Source organism: Anser anser, assembly GCF_964211835.1.
Source record: "Anser anser genome assembly, chromosome: 2".
In the NCBI taxonomy this organism is placed as follows: Eukaryota; Metazoa; Chordata; class Aves; order Anseriformes; family Anatidae; genus Anser; species Anser anser.
The window spans coordinates 145,424,980-145,443,486 of record NC_139721.1 but is presented as its reverse complement, the minus strand read 5'-3'; the positions used below and the strand labels follow the sequence as shown (position 1 = coordinate 145,443,486).

General features: G+C 43.5%; 1 protein-coding gene across 17 annotated transcripts in view; it reads left to right on the top strand.

Moving 5' to 3' along the window:
• Nucleotides 1-18,507, top strand: part of ABI1 (abl interactor 1) — an 80,303-nt gene that overhangs the window by 11,448 nt on the left and 50,348 nt on the right. For all 17 annotated transcript variants that reach the window (XM_083822912.1, XM_083822922.1, XM_083822925.1 and 14 more), the window contains exon 2: nt 12,398-12,565. In XM_083822912.1, the coding sequence (XP_083679038.1) occupies nt 12,398-12,565 (168 nt within the window). The remainder of the gene's footprint in view (nt 1-12,397; nt 12,566-18,507) is intronic.

Sequence of the window (18,507 nt, the reverse complement as noted above, 5' to 3'; positions counted from 1 at the left end):
GACAGCATTAAAAGCAAATAGCCCTACTAGTTGCTTGCTGCCTACCTCAGACAGCTAGAAAGGTAGCTTTGCTTTTAATCTGGATGACTTTAAGGGGTTACTTCCCCACCGGTGGGAGTGGGGGAGCGTGAACTGAAGCAGGTATGTGGTGGCTGTACGACATCCCGCTAGGCCCGGGGGACTGCGTGTGGGGAAGGCCGTGAGTCACGCTCGGCAGTCTCAGGAAGCAGGAGGCTTTTTAAAGTCAGCCTTGGAGGGGAAGAGGTGTTTAATGGAGCAGTTACGAAGGAGTTAGGCAAGTAGAGGGCATAAATAATGAGCAGGAGATACTCATTTAGCTTCTTGCCTCCTCAGAAAATGACTAAATGCAAACTAACTGCTGCGAAAGTTAAGAAAAATGCACCATTAAGTGTAATGGGTGCAAAAATGTGGCAGTTCAGATTGATAAGAAAATTCTCCTATTGTGGTTAGGAAAACATGCTTTCTGGTTGTTGAACAGAAAAGTGTTTTTCAGTTTCCTTTCGAGATTGACAAGGTGGGAAGCTGAAAAGCAGTTTTTCTTCTAAGAGCTAACCGGCTCTTAGGTTGGGAGGGGAGGTGGTAAAAGGAGCAGTCTCCAGCTTTGCTGTAGGTGTATCTTAGCTTTGGTTTGGACTTATCTTCTGTGTTTAAGCTGTAGTTTTATAAAAGTCTTTCTTCTTCTATCCCCCTACTTATGCAGCATTTTATTTGCATGTAAATACTGTAAATTCTTAGGTAAACTTGAGTGCGTGTTTATAGCGCACAACTTTTTTTTTGCTGCTTACTGTTGTAAATTAACCAGTTTCAAACAGGGCTTACGAAATGTAATTGTCTCAGCCCTGGCCTTGCTTGCGTTTGCTCAGATCATAGCTAGCTGCCAGGAGATAAGATCCCTGCTAAGCCTTGCCAGCAGATCTGAGAGGCACAGAACTTGCTTGGAGTGCTTCCTCCTCAGGTCGCGGCAGGGTGGCTGTGGCCGATGTTCCTCTTGTGGAAGGACTGCTGCTCGCTACACAGCTCCTTGGTGCTGGTAACGAGGCTGCTCATCCGTCAAGCTGATCACAGGCTAGGTAGTAGTGAGAAGGCCTCGTGGCTCTGCCTACCACAGGCTGTGAAACAAAACGGTCCTGGGGTTGTGATACTGCTGTGGGGGGACTGGGAGCCGTGGGGATGGGACGCTTCTCCTGCATCTGGCTGCGTGGAAGTGCGAGCTCTGTTGTCTGTCTGGCCGTCTGCACCTTCTGCAGCAGCCTCAAGCAGCTGCCCTCCGCATCGTGTGTGAAGGCGTTGTCTTAAAAAATAGTGTGAAGCCTCTATGACTTCAGCATGGATTCAAAAACTGTGCTATAGTTGCATCTGCCAGAGGCATTGCAGCTGTATCTGTAGGAAAACTTCCTTTCTTGAGTACTCCTGTGTTAACTAGCACCACGGCACTGTTCTTTCCAATTTGGACTTGAAACAAAAACCCTCCCATATGCGTGTGTGTGTGTATATATATATATATATATACACACACACACACACCTCGCCTGATGTTGATATTTTATTTCCTATTGAAGAGCTTACTTTCTAAGCTCTTTTTGTTGTTTTTTCTAATTTTTATATGTTGCTGAATGTGAAGATTACCACGTTCACTTTTATTTTGTAGTTACGTGCTGGCCTATTCACTTTGTTCTTGGGAAAGAAATAGTGGTATACAACTGACTCTCCATTCCTCTCCCTCTCCTCCTCTCTATTCTCCTGAGCCATCTGTTTTGTTCTGTTGTGTTTTTTTTGACAAGTTAAATTCCTGCTTGCTGCAATTGAAACAACCCAGTGTTCAAATGAGCTTATATGTGTAAGGTTTTGGAATGCTGTTGCTAACCATAGACTCAAATTTTAGTATTATAGGAAATAATTCCTCAAATAGAGGCTGGATGTAACGTGCTTACAAGTGCTGTCAGATAAAAAGTGTGCAGTCAGGCCCAGGCTGCACAGAAGCCTAAGGAATATTAACAGCTGTTTGTGTTTCTTTTATTTCCCCTTGCGCATGTAAGTTGTGCATGCTAAATAAAAATTTAAAAAATCAGTCCTTGTATTGCAGTCCATTTCTTTATTACCCTGAGATCACTGCATGCTATGAGTGTATGTGTTATGCTGGGAAGCAAGCTACTGCAAAACTGGGAGGATCCGCTGGTTTGTGGTCTAAGGATGTTGTATCAGTGCTGAGATGTGCAAGCTCTCGGATGGCTTCCTGCTGGAGAGAGTATACCGATTTCTCAAAATGCTAAGTGATAAGCAGCAGCTCTGTGCTATGTGGACTCGCTTCTGTAGTGCCATAACCAAGAGGTATCTCTTCAGTAAAGAGCCCCTTAGATCTGAGAGTCATTGTTACCGCTTTCAGATTTCCTTCCAACCCCCAAAATGTGTTGAATCTCTTGGTTTTGGGCATGCTCCTAATCTCTCTGAGAGAGAAGAGATGTAGAAGTGTCTCGGGAGGAGAAAGGAGGTGTCTGAACTTAAACACAAAAACATCTGTAGGCCACAAGCACAGCTGAATGTTGACCATGGTTAGAGAGATGCCTGCTATTTTTAATATCTTCTCAGACTGAAAAAGACCTAAATGAGCATGTAGTACTACAAAGTATGCGAAGAGAACTTGACCCTGTAATGGTCATTGCTTTCTTCTTTGTTTCAAAAAATACCGTGATGGCTGTAGGCTGCCTTAGCAGCAGCTGCCCAGACTTTACAGTTACGGAGGCTGTTTTTCAGCGACTTTCTGCAACATGCCAGCTCTTCCTGAAGTAGGGGCATTTTTCACAGCCAGTATTTGAAGGCCTGGCTGACTCCTGGCTCTGTTTTGGCATGCTGGGATTCTTCCTGGAGTTGAGCAGGGCAGAGCATAGCTTTGAGCCACCTTGCATCTACCTAATGCTTCTGCAGGTGCTGTGTTCTGTATGCAGCTATCCCTCAAACAGCTGTTGAGGCTACCCTGGTGTATGAGTTCAGAGCGATGTTGACATACAATCTGTGCTACCTGAACATGGTGAGGCAATGCTGTCATTTGACCCTTGATGCTAAATCTTGTTGTCTTAACCTTGCTTGCTCAGGGCTGTCTGGTGTGCTTCCAGGCCCGCCTGGAGCTACGGAGGGCTGGAAAGCAAGGACCGTGAAAGAAAAGGTGGTCTTGGAAGCTCTCTTGTAGAAGATCATTGAGTTTTAGCATGTTGCTTATCTTCAGGTATAGATTTACTGTGATATTCTAGGCTTATTCCTTCAATCTAATTTGCCAAAACTGAGATGAAAAATCTTTGACTGCCTGAGCGCCCACCATTACCTGAAAGTAAACTGGAAGAGGTAAGTAAAATCCCTAGAAGAAATCACTATCGTTATTTTTAAAAGTGACTTTTTGTGCAATGTGAACAAAAGAACTTTGCCCCCAGACTGGTGCTCTAAGCTGCCTTGATTCGAAGACTTGCACGACATAAAAATTCCCCCAGTTTGGATTGCTCACTCCAGTTAGGGCCTGTGTTGCTGCCACTCTTATTAGAAAGAGGAGGTTAAGGTAACTCATGAATGCTAAAACATCTCCCTCCTGTTCCCACCAGGAAAAAAAAACAAACCCAACCTACACCAGGAGCAGTTCTTTAACTGTATTTTCCTCTGGGTCTCTGGCTTGCTGGTGAGCCTGTCCCTGCTGGATGAGCTAAAACTTGTGGGTGGATGCTGGCACTTAAGCAAAGTCAACAGAGAGCCATTTTAATTTCAAGCCCCATTACAACCAGAAAACAAAAGATCAATATTTGAGAGACAGTCTATAAGGAAACAAATGGAACATGAGTTCTCTAATTCCCTATTATCTGTTGCTTAGCATGCCAAAATAAGCGTGCTCCCCAAAGCCTTGGGTAGCTCTCTTAGTGTTACAGAGGGAAGATTGCTGTGGAAGCACCAAGGCTCCTCGTCCTGGCTGGCGGTCTGTGTGTGGAGCCGTGGCTGATATCTCTGGTGTCAGAGCCGGCTCGGTTAGCTCTGAAGGAATTTGTGTGTGTAATGATGGGATGTCATAAGGCAAATCACAGGCACTGCAGGGAAGTCAGGACCATAATCTGGAAGCACCTGTAAGCACTAATGCTGTGGAGTGTTCTACAGGCATGGAAGATGCGGTTTCTGCCCTGGAGCTTGTTGTCTGTAGCACGTAAAACACAGAAATAAGACCCAGTAGACAAAATTTGTTAAGCTTGCTGCATATGCGGTCTTGAAGCCCTATCCAGTGTACAGGGATTGTGTGAAAATGACACTTGGGCACGGCTACCTCTGTCATTTAGCTCACTGCTGTGTGCTATTTTTGTTGTACACACAGACACTAACTAGTGAAACATTAACAATGTGTTTTGCCAACACACGTGTTTACTATGACATCTCTATTGGATTTGGCAGGAGAACTGAAAATTGTGCTTTTAATGCTATATATTTTTTTTCTCCTTTTTTTAAATAAGGGGAGTGGTTTAGTCCAGAGCCAGCCTGAGCACTGCTTGCAGCGCTGGGCAGAAGGCGCTGCTAGAGCAGCTGGCACGTATCTGCCTGGGCTCCATCTGTCAGAGCCGGCCCTGCTTTGTGAGTCCCTCTCCCGTTGGATAGATTAGTTTCTTGCTATGATGTTCACTGCCTGGATTAAAATGGAATTCCTCAATTTATTTTTTTAAAGTTATTTTCTGTAAGGGCGATCCTGGTGGGTTTTTTTGTAAGCTGCTTCTGCCCTTGCGCACAGACCTATTGAAGTCTGTGTTAGGGTATTGTGGATGTGACATCTTGCGGATTTGTCTCAGTTTAGGTAAAATCATTTATGAGAGTAAGGTAGTTATGGGGGACTTAATCTCAGAGACACGGTTCTGTGCCATGTATACAGGTCAGAAGGGGCTGGGACCTGGTAACCTGAATCTGAGAAAAGTAAACACTTTTTCGAGAAATGTCGATGTATGTACTCAGCTTGCGTTTTTTGTTATCAGGACTCTGAAGTATTGACCACTGTGGTGTATACATGTGAGTACATCTAATATATGCATGTCCCTTAAACTCTCCTTTGGAATGAATTTCTCTCACTAACGAAGAATTTTTCTCCCTCTACCTTCCCCAAAAGAGATGATGATTAGAAAAAATACGACTCTTCTTCCAGTTCTTCCCCAGAATAAAGAGCAACTTTCAACTAAAAGAGAGTCTGCAAGGCCACGGGCAGATTGGCTAAATTGGTCTCGGCCCATAGAGATGCTAATTTGCTATCAAGGCTATTCAGGACTGGTCAGGGGAATATTATTGATGGAAATGAAGGATTTGCTTCTAGCTGATTGTCTAGCATATACAGGATTTGGGGGAAGGGCCTGGCTGAAGCAGAGCTTGTGAGCCGCAGACAGCAGTCCGGAGGTTGTCCTGTGTGTTGGTCACCCTACGGTAACTCGGTGTGCCTTGACCTTCGATAGGGAATAGCTGGCTAGCCAGTGATTTTTGCCAAAATAGTGTCTCTAAAAAGGATCAGACTGAAACCCTGCTTGTGGGCTGTGGTGGGGTTGTTGCTGTGGCAGCGATCACCTTGTTGTCTGGTGCCTTGAACCAGCGCCAGCTTTGTTTTGCAAGGTGTTTACCTGGGGAGAGGAGATTCAAGTTCTGCCAGTTCCTCCGCGCTTGGTAGGGATGAGTTACTGCACCTTATCTTTGGAGAAACCGAACAGACAGTCTTATTTCATACCATTGGGATAGTGCTTGTGGGTGCCGGAGGGGAGTTCAGCTGATTGTAGGTGCTCATCTGACTGTGCTCGATGGATTCCGTGAATTACAGATGCCCGTCTCCCTGTGTTTGTGGATTTCTGCCTCAGTAGGTAGGAGGAATTGTTTACTGAATGGACTTGAAAGCATTTCATCATCCTGGTTTTAATTTCGGGGCTACCATAGTGTGAGGGATCTTAGGTTTTTAGAGCTGTTCTGAGTGGCTGAGCATCCTTCCGTGCCTCCTCCATCTTAAATTCCTTCGTGCTGCTGGACCAACCAGTCAGTTAAGTGGTTGAGAGCTTCAGTACTTGACACTACTCCCCGCTGTGTAGGAGGAGGAGGTGTGTTGGGTAGCCTGTTCCTTCTCTTGTTTTCATTGTCAGGGCAAGGATTGACTGCCAGTCCCCTGGAGAGAAGGCCTTGGACGGGAGATGGACATGTTCAGTGGCTGCAGTGTGTTACTATTCATAGCTTGCAAGCTATTGGGCTCTAAAATCCTGAGCTTTCAACACCCCACACAAATTCAGGAATGGTAGAAAAGTACAACAAAACGACAAGTTATGACAAGTCACTTCAGTAAAACACTGAATGTTTTTCTACTGCACATGTTGTAGCGCTGCTTTTCGTGAGGCAGTTTAGCTGAGGTTTGCCTGTGCTCCGGAATCTGTGTTTTTGGCTTTCGCTCCTCTCCGTATGGAGACTGGGTTTGCTTTGCTGTTTTATTGGGCCCTGCTTGTACTAAGTCCCGTCCTGTTCCCTGTCATAAGTGCTTTCTTTTTAAATTTCCCACAATTGTTTTTACTGATGGTAGCAATGATAAGAGTGGCAAAGCAGGTGGTTCTAGTAACAAGAACATGGAAGGTCTGAGGCTAACTATGTTGAAGACGGACAGGAGACAAAGCGTACTGATAACCCTCTGAAGTCTTACCTGGGGTGTTATGGGATGTCTCATGCTAGTATATTGGGCAAAGGTTGAGCTTAAACTTCTCAACCAAATCTCCTGGTGGCTTGCTCCATTTTCCAGTGAGGGAATTGAGGTGCTGATTGATGAGGAACCATCTGTAACTCTTGGCAGATAAATACCAGGCCTAGCATAACTCTGTGGATATTGGGAAGTACTTAGTGCACCGTCCCATTGAAGTATGTCTTAGCATAATGTGTTGTAGATCATGTGCTCATGACATACATCAAGTAAGGCTGTTCCAGGAGGCATTGACACACCTGGTTTCTACTCTATTCCTTATCTGGATGATGTATGTAAAGACTATAAGCAACACCTACTTGTAAATTTTGAAGCCTTAGTATCCACTGCCACTCTGGAATGATGTATATCCCCTAAGGCTATACCTGTGACGAGAGAAACCTTGAATGCTCCCCAGTGAGCAGCTTCTAGTAAAAACCACGGTCTGTTCTGATTTCCTTGGGTGGCTTCCAGCTAAGTTGCTGGCTCCTGAAAGTTCTCCAGAACATCCAACTTCATGGCACCTGCTGCTGGGACTTGCCAGTTAGGCTTTCTTCTCTTACTTGTAACTGATCTGTTGTAATAACTGTCAATGACAGCCTGAAAAGTCTCTCACAATACATCATGTTAGTGTTTTATAAGCAACCTTCGTGAGCTATAGGTAAGAGGGAATCTGTATTTACAGCGACTCCTGGATTTAAACAGAAACTTTATCTAGTGTACTTGGCGTACTTAAATATTTGAGACATTACTGCAGCTTGAATGCAGAATATTTGGTCGAAGCTGAACATATGTTGTGCATAGTTTAGAAATGTCCAAACCTTTTGCCAATAGCAATCAGAAGGAAAAAAAAAAAAGCCCTTAAGACTGTAGTCCAGCTTTGAGTTATTAAAAGCCTTTTCAGATCAGTGAAGCAGCAATGTTAAGCTCATAGCTGCCTCTGAAAGATCCATGTAATGTCACTAGCTCTTGCTTTAGGTAGGTTTATAAGTGATCCTGTTTTCTGAGTGGGGAAGCCACTGTTCAGGAACTTCTATCTTTGAGTGGCACCAGCTGGCTCTCAGGGAGGTTAAGTACTGATAACAAGTCTCCAAGTCACTACTTGGATACACGTCTTCACCATTCTACAGAACTATTTCTAATCGACTGGAAGAAATGAGGTGCTGTAGGTTATAGCTAGCTTAAGGTGAAAGTTTTGGCTGTTTGTTTTTGGTAAAAGTTCATTCTAGACTCTGTCAGGACCAGAATTTTGAAACCTCAACCATGGGACCTGTCTTACCAGGAAGTGTATGTTCTATAAACTTGAAAGTTAGATTAATGATACGAACAAAAGGGAGTACAAATGGGTGTATTGACAACTTTGTTGAATGGCATAGTTGTATTCTGTGAATACTGATAGGTGACAGAGACTGCTAAACCCATGTGGCAACTGATCATAGTAACATTGATTTTTCTTTTAATCAGGCGGCCAAGATGCAAAACGGAACAATTATCTTGTGCTTACCTTGAAGCAAAAACAAACGTACCACACCGCTGAATTCATTAAGTGTATCCTGAGCAAGAGCAGTAAAGGCACAGCAAAGTGACTATAAATGATTCCTGGAGCTTGGTTGCAGTGATCAGGCCCTTGAACAGAATGCTAAGCATCTGAAAGGATATTGGGCGCTGAATAAGTAACAGCTCTATTTAGTTCAATGATCATTGGGCTGCTCTAGGGCAGTGCTCTATTAGTAGTTTTTCATGGATGGATTTTTTTCTATAATTGAGGTTGCACTTATTCCAACAGTTGATGAAAAATGTGGAATAATGCATGCCACACACTCAGGAGGCAAAGTAATTTGTTCCTGGCGGGGCGGCTTGTCTTAGGGCGACCTGATGAGCTGCTGTCTGACCTTTGGCAAATGGAGCCTGCTTTTCTGGTGGGGCATCTTGCAGGGAATTCCAGAACAGTAAATAGGCCTGAAGTGGAAAGGGGAGAAACAGAGGCTGGAGAAAAGGCACAGAGGATATGGACTGGTGTGCTTGCAATATAATGCCTGGCTTCCAGAGATGCTCTGTAGTGTGAACTGATGTGATTTTGGAGGAAGCTGATACAAGTAGTTGGCTGCGTGCTGTATGAACTAGAAAATGGTGGGAATGAGCTGGGAGTGAGAGAGTTGGGAGGGCGGGTGGTTTGTATATGCAGACGCTGTTTTGGGGAGGTGCCTGTGTGAGTGGTGCTTTGGGGGGTAGAATTGGCTGACGATGCAACCTGTAAAGGTTAGTTACTGACTGATGGACAGATTCCTCATCATTTGACACTGAAGTGTTGCTGAACTGAGGAATCAGTAGACAAGTGGCAGTTTGCTTGGGTGCAGAGTCAATTTTGACTTGAATACAATAATTAACTTTTTTTAGGAAGTACTATGATGCAAGTTTGGATTTGACAAAAAATATACGATGTGCAGTGTGGAATGGCATGCTGGTCCAACTGTCTCTGTGTATTCACTTGGATTGTAGGAGAAGCTTTCTTTGTTTTAATATTAAACCCAGTTATGTGAAAGCAATTTCAAACTGCAATTTTGCAATACTAATATCACGATTAAGGATATGCTGGAGATACAAGTGGGAGCCTTTTACAGGGGAAACTTCAAAAGCTGTGATGTTCTTGATTTAAAGAATATTCAATTTGCTACTAAATAATGCTAAAATTTCTGCTTATACCCAGAACTATGGGGGAAACAACACTGTCTTTAAAGTTCTTAATACAAAATCATAAAGTAATTCTGTGCTGTCAGGAGTACCAGTCGGTTGACAACGTGTTGTCGTCTCTGAATGGTTAACTGGTGCTCATGTATTGTACTAAAGTATATGAAGATTGTAAACATGCATTATGATCCATACCACTTCTAGTTTTTGTTTAGAGACAGATGAAAATAAGCTGAAGAACATCAGAAATCCCTGCTCCCTCCTGCTGCTGCTCTTGGTTTTTCTCTCTCCACTCCTGATTTTTGCACCCTATGAAGCTCTTAGCTTGTATCTTGCAGGTACCGACAGTCCTAATTAAGCAGTGCAGAAGACTGGATGTCAAGCTAGTTTTAGCCTAAACTGTTATGGAAACTGCACAGTGAAACTGCCTGCATTATCTGCAGGGCTTGAAAATATTTCAAAGTAGTTCTGCTAGGACACGAAATACTCTGCATCTAATCTGGTTGCCAAACCAGTCATTTGGGCAAATAACCGAAACTTTAGGTGCTTAGGCAAATAAGGGCGAGGCATTTGATCAATAAATCATGAGAGAAGAAAATAAACTTTTTATACATTGGAGTTTTCTCATTTGAGAATGCTCAGTAATTGGGTACCGTGGCTTCGTAATAAGTTAGTGTTTAGTCTGACGTTCTTTGCTTAAAACTTGGTAATAAAATACTCGAGTAAAGGCTTTACATCTATGCTTCAACGAATATAAAGTTAGAATTATGGTGACTGGCTTCTTATTGGCTATGTCTAGTTCAGTAAAACTTCCCTTTTAGATATCTCAGACTCCTACCTGCTTTTTCACCATAGTTCAGGAATAAATCACCTGCTGTTTTCTTTGGGCTTCAACCTGATAGGACAGTGTGGTTGTTGTTTTTTTCTTTTAAAGTTGCTGCTGGTGATTCGAAGTTTAAAATGCCTCTTTGGAGAACCAGGGTGGCTAGGGAAGCTTGCTTCTTGAGCCTGTCATAGTTAACAAGTCCTTCACCATGGAAGTTTGTTTTCTAAAGTAAGTGACTGCTAATAAAGTTTTCTGACATCTAGAAACATCAACATTCTTTTAAGCTGCCTTAAAAAGGTAGCTTTGTTTGCATTCAGAAATACTATTTGTTTTTTTTGCCTGGCATGGTCTTAGTGCATGCAATGCTATTTTACCTTTTGGTAACAGATGGCAATAAACTTTGCTGCTTGCTTCTCATTGTAGAAGGCATCTGTATGTGAGTCTGTTTGAAGGGTGGCTTTAACTTGGTGTTCTAGTGCGTGTCAAAGCACTGCTAGGAACATTAATCATGAATATAAACAAATTTCCAGGTTTGGGGTGCGGGATTCACTCCTGTTTAAAAATCATCTTTAATTAAAAGGTAGCATAACATAGCTTGGGTTGCAGTAGGTCTACCATGCTGCAACTTTGTAATGTATCCAAGCCATTTACCTCCCAGTTCTCTCTCCTTAAAGCAGGAGACAAGGATGCCTTATCAGCCCTTTAAATAAGGGGTATGATTATTAAATACTTGTGGATGTTAAACTAAAATTTAACTGAACTCTGGCACCCAGCCTGCCAGAGTTCATGAAGCGTTTGGACAACGCTCTCAGACACATGGTCTGATTTTTTTTTATTTTTTTTGGGGTTGTCCTTTGGGGATCCAGGAGTTGGACTTGATGATCCTTGTGGGTCCCTTCCAACTTGGATACTCTGATTGTAAAATATTGAGGTGAAGTCAGAGGCAGGGTTCAAGAATGGGTGGTAAATGCGTGGAAGCCAGGAGGCACAGGATTCACTTGAATGCAAACTTTGTTTGCTGAGTTTGTGCTTGATATTGTGATGCATACGGTTGCCTGCAACATTGTTCAAAGGAATCAACAATAAAAATAGAAGTCTAGTTGGAAGAGACTATTAACATGAACCTTTCCTTTCGGTTGCTGATGCTGGCTACACTGCAAATAAATAAAATGCAGCAGAAACTATGCTAGTACTGAGTCATCACCTGAGAGTCCTTCCTCATGCCCAGCACGTTTCCTCCCAAGGGAGGAAAGAGTTCTGGGTAGCTGCAGCTTGCGAGCTGGGTAGCAGATGAAGTGCCCACCTCCCGAACTGTGATGCACAGAGCGCTTTGGAGTGGGGTTTGTGTACTTTGCAGGGGGAGGTGGCGTTGGTTCCTCCTGTTCTGCCCGTGAGAAAGCTTGGGCCATGAGATTCAAGGCACAGACAGCTGCTGGTCATGGACAGTGACCCGCTTAATGTGGGGGGAATTTTCCAGCTCTTCTCTTTGTGCCTGCTGCTGCACATTAATGGTATCTGAGCAAGCGAGGGCAGCAGCAAGCACCCAGCCATCCAGGAATGTTCATTAAGCTTTTGCACGAGGAGGGGCAGTGTCAGAAGTGCTGCTACATCCAGGAGCCCCCTGCGCGCCCTCCTGATGCTCTGCTCGCCCTGCTCCCGGGCTGCAAGAGCAGCAGCCAGCACAGCGCAGCTGGAGGGGTGGCTTTGCAGGCAGCGTGTGCAGCAGGGGATACCCGACTGTGGGAAAATATTTTCTGTATTTAAGTGGCTTGGGTTATGTGATCTCATAAGGGATGGCGAAAGCTACGCTTCAGTGTTCCTGGGGAATTGCAGATTTTTCTGGAAACGAAGGATGGGCAGGCTTCAGAAACACAGCTCCAACAAATCACGACAGTGTTATTTTTTTTTCTCCTGAATGAGTTGTTTCTTGGCATGTAATGTTATGGTTAAATATTTCTCAAATTCTTTATCTGCTCTTTATTATTGAGATTTTTTTTTAGTGTAGATGCATATAGAGTGCTTTGTCTGACTGCACAGTCAGATCTTCTTGATTACAGATTCTTCTAAATATAGGTTGTATTTTTTTTGTTCCTGTCCTTTCTTCCCCCAACCCCCACCCTTTTCCTGGCCTTAAGCAAACATCTTGTTCTTTTGCTTTACAGGCTCCAGATAAAAGGAAAGCGTTAGAAGAGACCAAAGCCTACACAACTCAATCTCTAGCCAGTGTTGCTTATCAGATCAATGCACTGGCCAACAATGTATTACAACTGCTGGACATCCAGGCATCCCAGCTACGGAGGATGGAGTCCTCAATCAACCATATCTCCCAGGTAATCTTTTTTAATAAAGGCATTATCTTGCCTCCTGTATTATTGAGAGCTGGATAGTTTACATTGTCGTCTTTGAATTCTCTGAGTAATGCGACTGAAAATGGTAAGACTTTCTTCTTTTAATATTTATAAAAGCCACTTTGTGATGGAGGTCATGACTGAAATAAAACAGATCCTTTTACCAAAAAGCACTAGGACTATATTTGGCTTAAAGCTGGAGTTAATAATTAAGCTTCCAGAATCCGAAGCTGCAGTTGAGGAAGGGGTAAGGAAAAGCATTCTATTTTTGAAGGAAAGGAATTCAGAGGATTCAGATGAAAATGTTCTTCAGCGCGGTCAGTGATTTTAAAACCTTTGTCGGTCAGCCAATACTGTGCTAGTGGTACATCTTAGACCAAACTGCATGAACTTGAAAGAAAATGCTTCTCATGGCCTCTGCTGTCCTTATCCCTGTAGGCCCTGCTAACCTCTGTTTACTGTTCTTAGAGTTATTATGGTTTCCAAAAACTTTGTGAAATGGCAGCTCAGTGGTTCCCTCTGAAAGTGTGTCAGCGGGGAGGAGATTCCAGTGTGTGAGGACGGGCCTTCCTAGTAACAAACCTTTCTAAAACACTTGTCGACTTTGTGTGTGTGAAGAACTACATGAGTTAAAAGCAGCATCAAGTATTTAAAAAGCAGTTGCCACCAAAACAGTGAAGTAGGATGAAGTACAATTGCTGGAGATGAGTTTGGTGCTCTGTCAAGTAGTAGTCAGAGATTTCGTGGTGCTCGGATTATGACAACCTCCAAAGAAGTGACTGCATAAAGGACTGAGGCGGCAGGCCATTGCGTGTCCTGTTGTACTGAACACATCTTTTCTTAGGCATTTCAGAGCTTCAGTGTGTGAGGCAGTTATTGTTAAAATCCTCATTGGCCCGCTGATATGACTAACCATGGAAAAAGCCCCAAATGTTTGATACTAGCACAAAAGCTGTTAACCCTCTGTCCTGTTTGCTGCTTGAACCGAAGGCACTATGCTGAAAGCTATTGGGTCACCTGATACATGAACTGTTTGCTAAAGACTGGGAACAATCAGTGCTTTGTAGAGCTTTTGAGCAGTGTTTAGCAAGGTCACTTGTAGTTTCTGTCGCTGGTTGGTCCTTCCTGAAAGTAATCCTTGCTAATAAATGAAATTCTGCTGAACAATTTTGTAGAACTAAACTAGATATGGATAATATGTACTAGCTCAGCTGTTTGCTTTCAAATGTACTTGATCAAATGCTTAAACTGCATATCTTTAATTTGCTGTGCAGTCTCTTGATAGACTTTCTATATTCTCTGAGTTTCCAGAGCATCTTTTCCCATGTTTGTATCAGTCATGAATAGTTCTATACCACTAAAGCATGAGGATGACCATATTCTCAAAACAGAATTCTTCAATGCAGAAATATTGCCTAGAAACATAGATTTAAGGCACAATTAACTCAGTTTAGGGTTTTGCAATACAGAGCAGATACGTGTGGGATAAGGTTCAATTTGATTTAAAACCTTTCTGGTAACAAACACCCTGGAAGGGCAGTTTCTGTTCCCTTGCACCTCCGTCACACAGTACTGACACGCTATTTCAGTTCTCTGTGCATGCTTTCCAGAATGACTCTAGGCTAAGTGACTGGACAGCTAATCTTGATTAGTAGCCACTCAACATTTTTCCTAGCTATGTGCCTTCTTCAGCGGAAAAAGCACTCATGAAAAGTTAAATGGGGAGGTGCGCTCTGTTCTGGCTACTGGAACTTAACCGTGCAGATGGAAAAGTTGCTTGCTTTTATAGGAAAAAATGAATTCAACTCCTTTTGTGTGTTGAGAGCAAGCAGAGGCTTCATATGAGTAATCACAGTGGGTTGAGGGAGCACTGCTCTGAACACAGACAGTGAACAGCTCCGGGAAGGGCTTCTACTCTGGCTGCTACATGAAAGCCAACTCAGCTGCCTCAGCTGCATCTCTATTTTCTGCATAGTTGACTTTCAGCTGTAATGTGGCAGTCTGAGGTGGCCTGCAACATAATTATTTACTACACCCATGATACAGAGCTGTGCACGTACAGCCCAGCTCTTTGGCTTAAACCCTTGCTACTGACTTTGACCTTTCCAAGCTGTTCTGATACGGCAGAACAGAGACTTGATTGCTGTTGTGAAGTTTGAAAACCCTTTTGGTATAACAGAACCTGTTAGGTAAGATTTTGGGGAAAACGATAGCAAGTCGATACTTTGGACCATCTTGAACTTGAAGGATATACTAAAGGTATTACATTATATATAATCTCTAGGACTCTGTACTACAAGCTTTCTGCTGCAGTCAGTTACACTGTGTATTTCTGCCAGTTCCTCTTTGGTGCTTTAGTTTGACTGTTCTCAAGGCAAATACATACTTAAGGAGGAAACTTTAAGTAGGAGTTCAGCTAGTTTTGATGTAGGATACAAAGATAGAGCCAGCCTGAGTGATGTGCTGTTGTGGTGTGGCCTCTGAACTTTCCCTATGGGAAGCTGGTGTAAAAAGGCAGCAGGGGAAAGGCTTGAGCCCCACATGGCTTGTGCACCCACAAATGCTGGGGTTTAGCAGAGCAGTGGTTCAGTTAGGGAGGAGCTGTGTCTCTTCAGCTGCAGCGACCCAAAGGAAACTTTCCTTGAGGACTGAACGGCAGTAGCTAAGTGTTTAGCTTTCTTTGTAGTATCTGAAATGTGAGGTGTCTGGAACAGGTACTGTTTTCTTTTATAGTGATTTTAGGGAAGATGGATGAATGCATAGACTGGACAATGATAGAACAAAAGAGTTGCTGGGGGTCAGCCGGCAGCGGGAAGGACCTTGGACATCGAGGTGGGACAAGAAGGAAGACCTTAACATTTAGTATATGACACTGAAAGTGTTTGCCAGTTCAGTGAATAAATGAAGCATTTTCTCATGTTCCTTGCTGATATCGTAAACACTGTACTTGTACTCTGAAGTTGATGCTATTAAATGAAGTTCTAGTCTGCTGTTCACACTGATGTTGTTCATTTGTGTCATTCCTGCATGGGTCCCTAAGCCCATGAGTGAATTCTTTAATAAATGAATAAATCCTGTAGTATCTTTCCCTTTATTCTAAAAATTTGTCATTTAGCAGAGAAGTCAACAGTTCATCTCTTCATAGCTTTCACATGGGAGCTCTTTATAAACATTTGACAGGGGAGAAGTGCCCCTCTAGGAAGTTGGGCCTGCACTTCTTTGCTCTTCTGGCTTAGGTTTCTTGGTGGTTCTCCCATCTCCCCGCTCCCTCATGCCTTTCCTCCCCCCAGGAACAAGAGCTAACTTAGGAAACGTACTATGAGATACATTTTTGCTGCTTCATTTCCACAAACTTGAGGAAAGTGAAGATGTGACAGAGCCAGAGTTGTCAGAGGAGAGAGATGTTGACAGGGACATCCTTGTTTACTGTGTCCAAACTGAAAAATGTAACTGATCAGCTCTCACAAATGTTTATGTCTGAGCAGCTGCAGTCCTGGGTGTAGCAACTATTTTTTTTTTCCTGGTCATAAATAGTTTTTTAAATAGCTCAGTATTTAAGTCCATGCCTGTTGAATCACGAAGAAAGGAATAGACTCCTTTTTAAGAAATGTTTTGCACCAGGAAACACCGCACCCCTTAAAATGTTCAGTGTTAAGATTCCCTTCTGCATCTGAAGCTGTTCTCTAGTGCAAAATAAGGGCTATTACAGAAAAGTGTTCTGAAAGCATAATTCTCAGTAAGAAAATATACGTGCATCTTTTGTTACCACTAAAGCTTTAGAAGCAGAAAATTACTGAATTGGTTTAGAAGGATCTTGCCTGTCATCCCCACATCTAATCCATTGCACGTGTAACTCAACACAAGCAGGTTCACACAACTCTGGCAAGCAGAAAGCCAAATGCATTTTGTACAGCATGGTTGTCTGGCTAAAATCAGTGGCAATAATGGCATACACAGATCTTTTGTCAGACTTCTGCATCTTACTGTTGTAGAGTGTGTTGTTTGACATGTACACACCACTCCTATCCCCGCAGAGTGGGGCATTTTCCATTCGGTAGGTAACCACACAGGACTCCTGTGAATCAGGCTTCAGGGAAGCTCTGCCAGCGATGCTCTGGGGCTTGGAGGGCTGAACTTCTAAGCAGCAGCAAGTTGAGCAGGCTGGCTGGTCTTCGATGCCAGGAAAAAAGAGGATAATAGCTGTTAAGTGGTCAGCAGGTCTTTGATATTTAAAGAGGCATAAGGTAGTGTACATACAGTGGTGACTCCTTATGTTTTAGTTTATGGGGAGGAGCTTTCTCTGAGTGTGTCTGTCTTGGATTAATGCGATACTGCATTCATGGGTTGTGGCATATGATCACAGCACAGTTCAAATTCACGTTTGAAAACCAAGCAGAAAGAGGATAGAAAACATGACAAACCATCTGCTGATGACTGTGGATGGCCATGCCTGGGGACAAGCATGAGTTACTCAAGTACTCTTGGTACTCCTATGGATGGTACTCTTCAGTTCCACCTAATGATTCCAAGGAACAACTTCAGGTGTTTCACCCTAAAGTTGCCTCTTTAAAAGGAACAGGATATGTAAAACTCTGATCTTCTCTGACATGAAGGACACCAGGGCTGGACAATGACTATTAAGTGGGAAGAAAATTAGCCAGATTAAAAAAAAAAAAGGTTGAATGCTACTAACATTGTTCAGAATACTCTTTAGAGACCACTCTGAACATAAAGCAAGTCCTCAGCAAATCTGGGGATAACTCTAAACTAGGAAAGTTGGTTCATATGCTGAATGGCTGAGCATCAGGGCAGAGGAGCCTTGAGATACTTGAGGATGGAGCCAGCAAAAAACGCAGGAAAGCCGGTGAGGTGCAGGGCCGTGTACCCAAGGTGGAGTAACCCCATGTGTTTGTGCAGGCTGGGAAAAGACTGAGCCACAGTCCTGCAAAGGTGCTGGTGTTCAGTGGATGCCATGCTGAGCGTGAGCCAGTGCTACAAGGCCATCTGAACAAGGTTGTCATCAGCTCAGCAGTGATGTGGCTGTCACCTGGAATGCTGTGTCCAGAGTTTTGTCACTCCTGCCTTGTTCGAGAGAGATGTAGGGAAACTGGAGAGAGTCCAGCAGAGAGCTACTGAGGTTGTCAGGGGCCTGAAGCCTACAGGGAGAGATTGAAGGAGTTGTGCTTCTTTAGTCTGACAAAGAGGAAGCAAAGCAGTGACACAACGGTGGCCAACAAATACTTGAGTCTGCCTCTGTCATCGTTGTAGTTAGTTTCTCTTGGCAGTGACAGTGTAAAAAGGAGCCTTAGCTGTAAGCTGCAGCTTGGCAGGTTCTGCCGTGAACTTGGGAAGACAAGTTACCCTCTGGTGTGACTCATTTCAGTGCTACGCTTCAGTAGCTGGACGAACCCTAAAATCTGACCTTGTGCCCTTGCAGGGCACATCAAAAGCAATAGCAGCCAAATGGCAAAGGAAGGTGGAGGCAGTTAAGTCAGGGAGAAAACGCCCCTCCGTGTCTACAAATCCTAGCAAGCTCCACTTCTGTACAAGCTTTCCTTTCCATGCATCCAGAAGTGCATGAGGAAGTGCTGTTTTTGCAGGAACAAGAGTATTATCTGATGTATACCTTGGAAAGATAATGGCATCTTTCTGCTTTTCTTGCACTTCCTTTGCTTGTGAGCAGACACAAATATTCCTAATATGGTGAAGAAACTTGCCCCCTTTGTTTAAATTAACCTTGCCTTGGGTGGCATTTGCTTTCCTAATAAAGTGCTGACAGTTATCTCTGTGGCCTTTGCTTCACATCCTGTTCTTCCTGTACTCTCTGTGATAGAGGCCAAGGCTCCCAGAAGCTGCTTCAGCTCAGAAGTTGTATTGTGCTTGCTCTGGTTATCTGTCTCCCTATGAAAATTGTTAACTTCCTT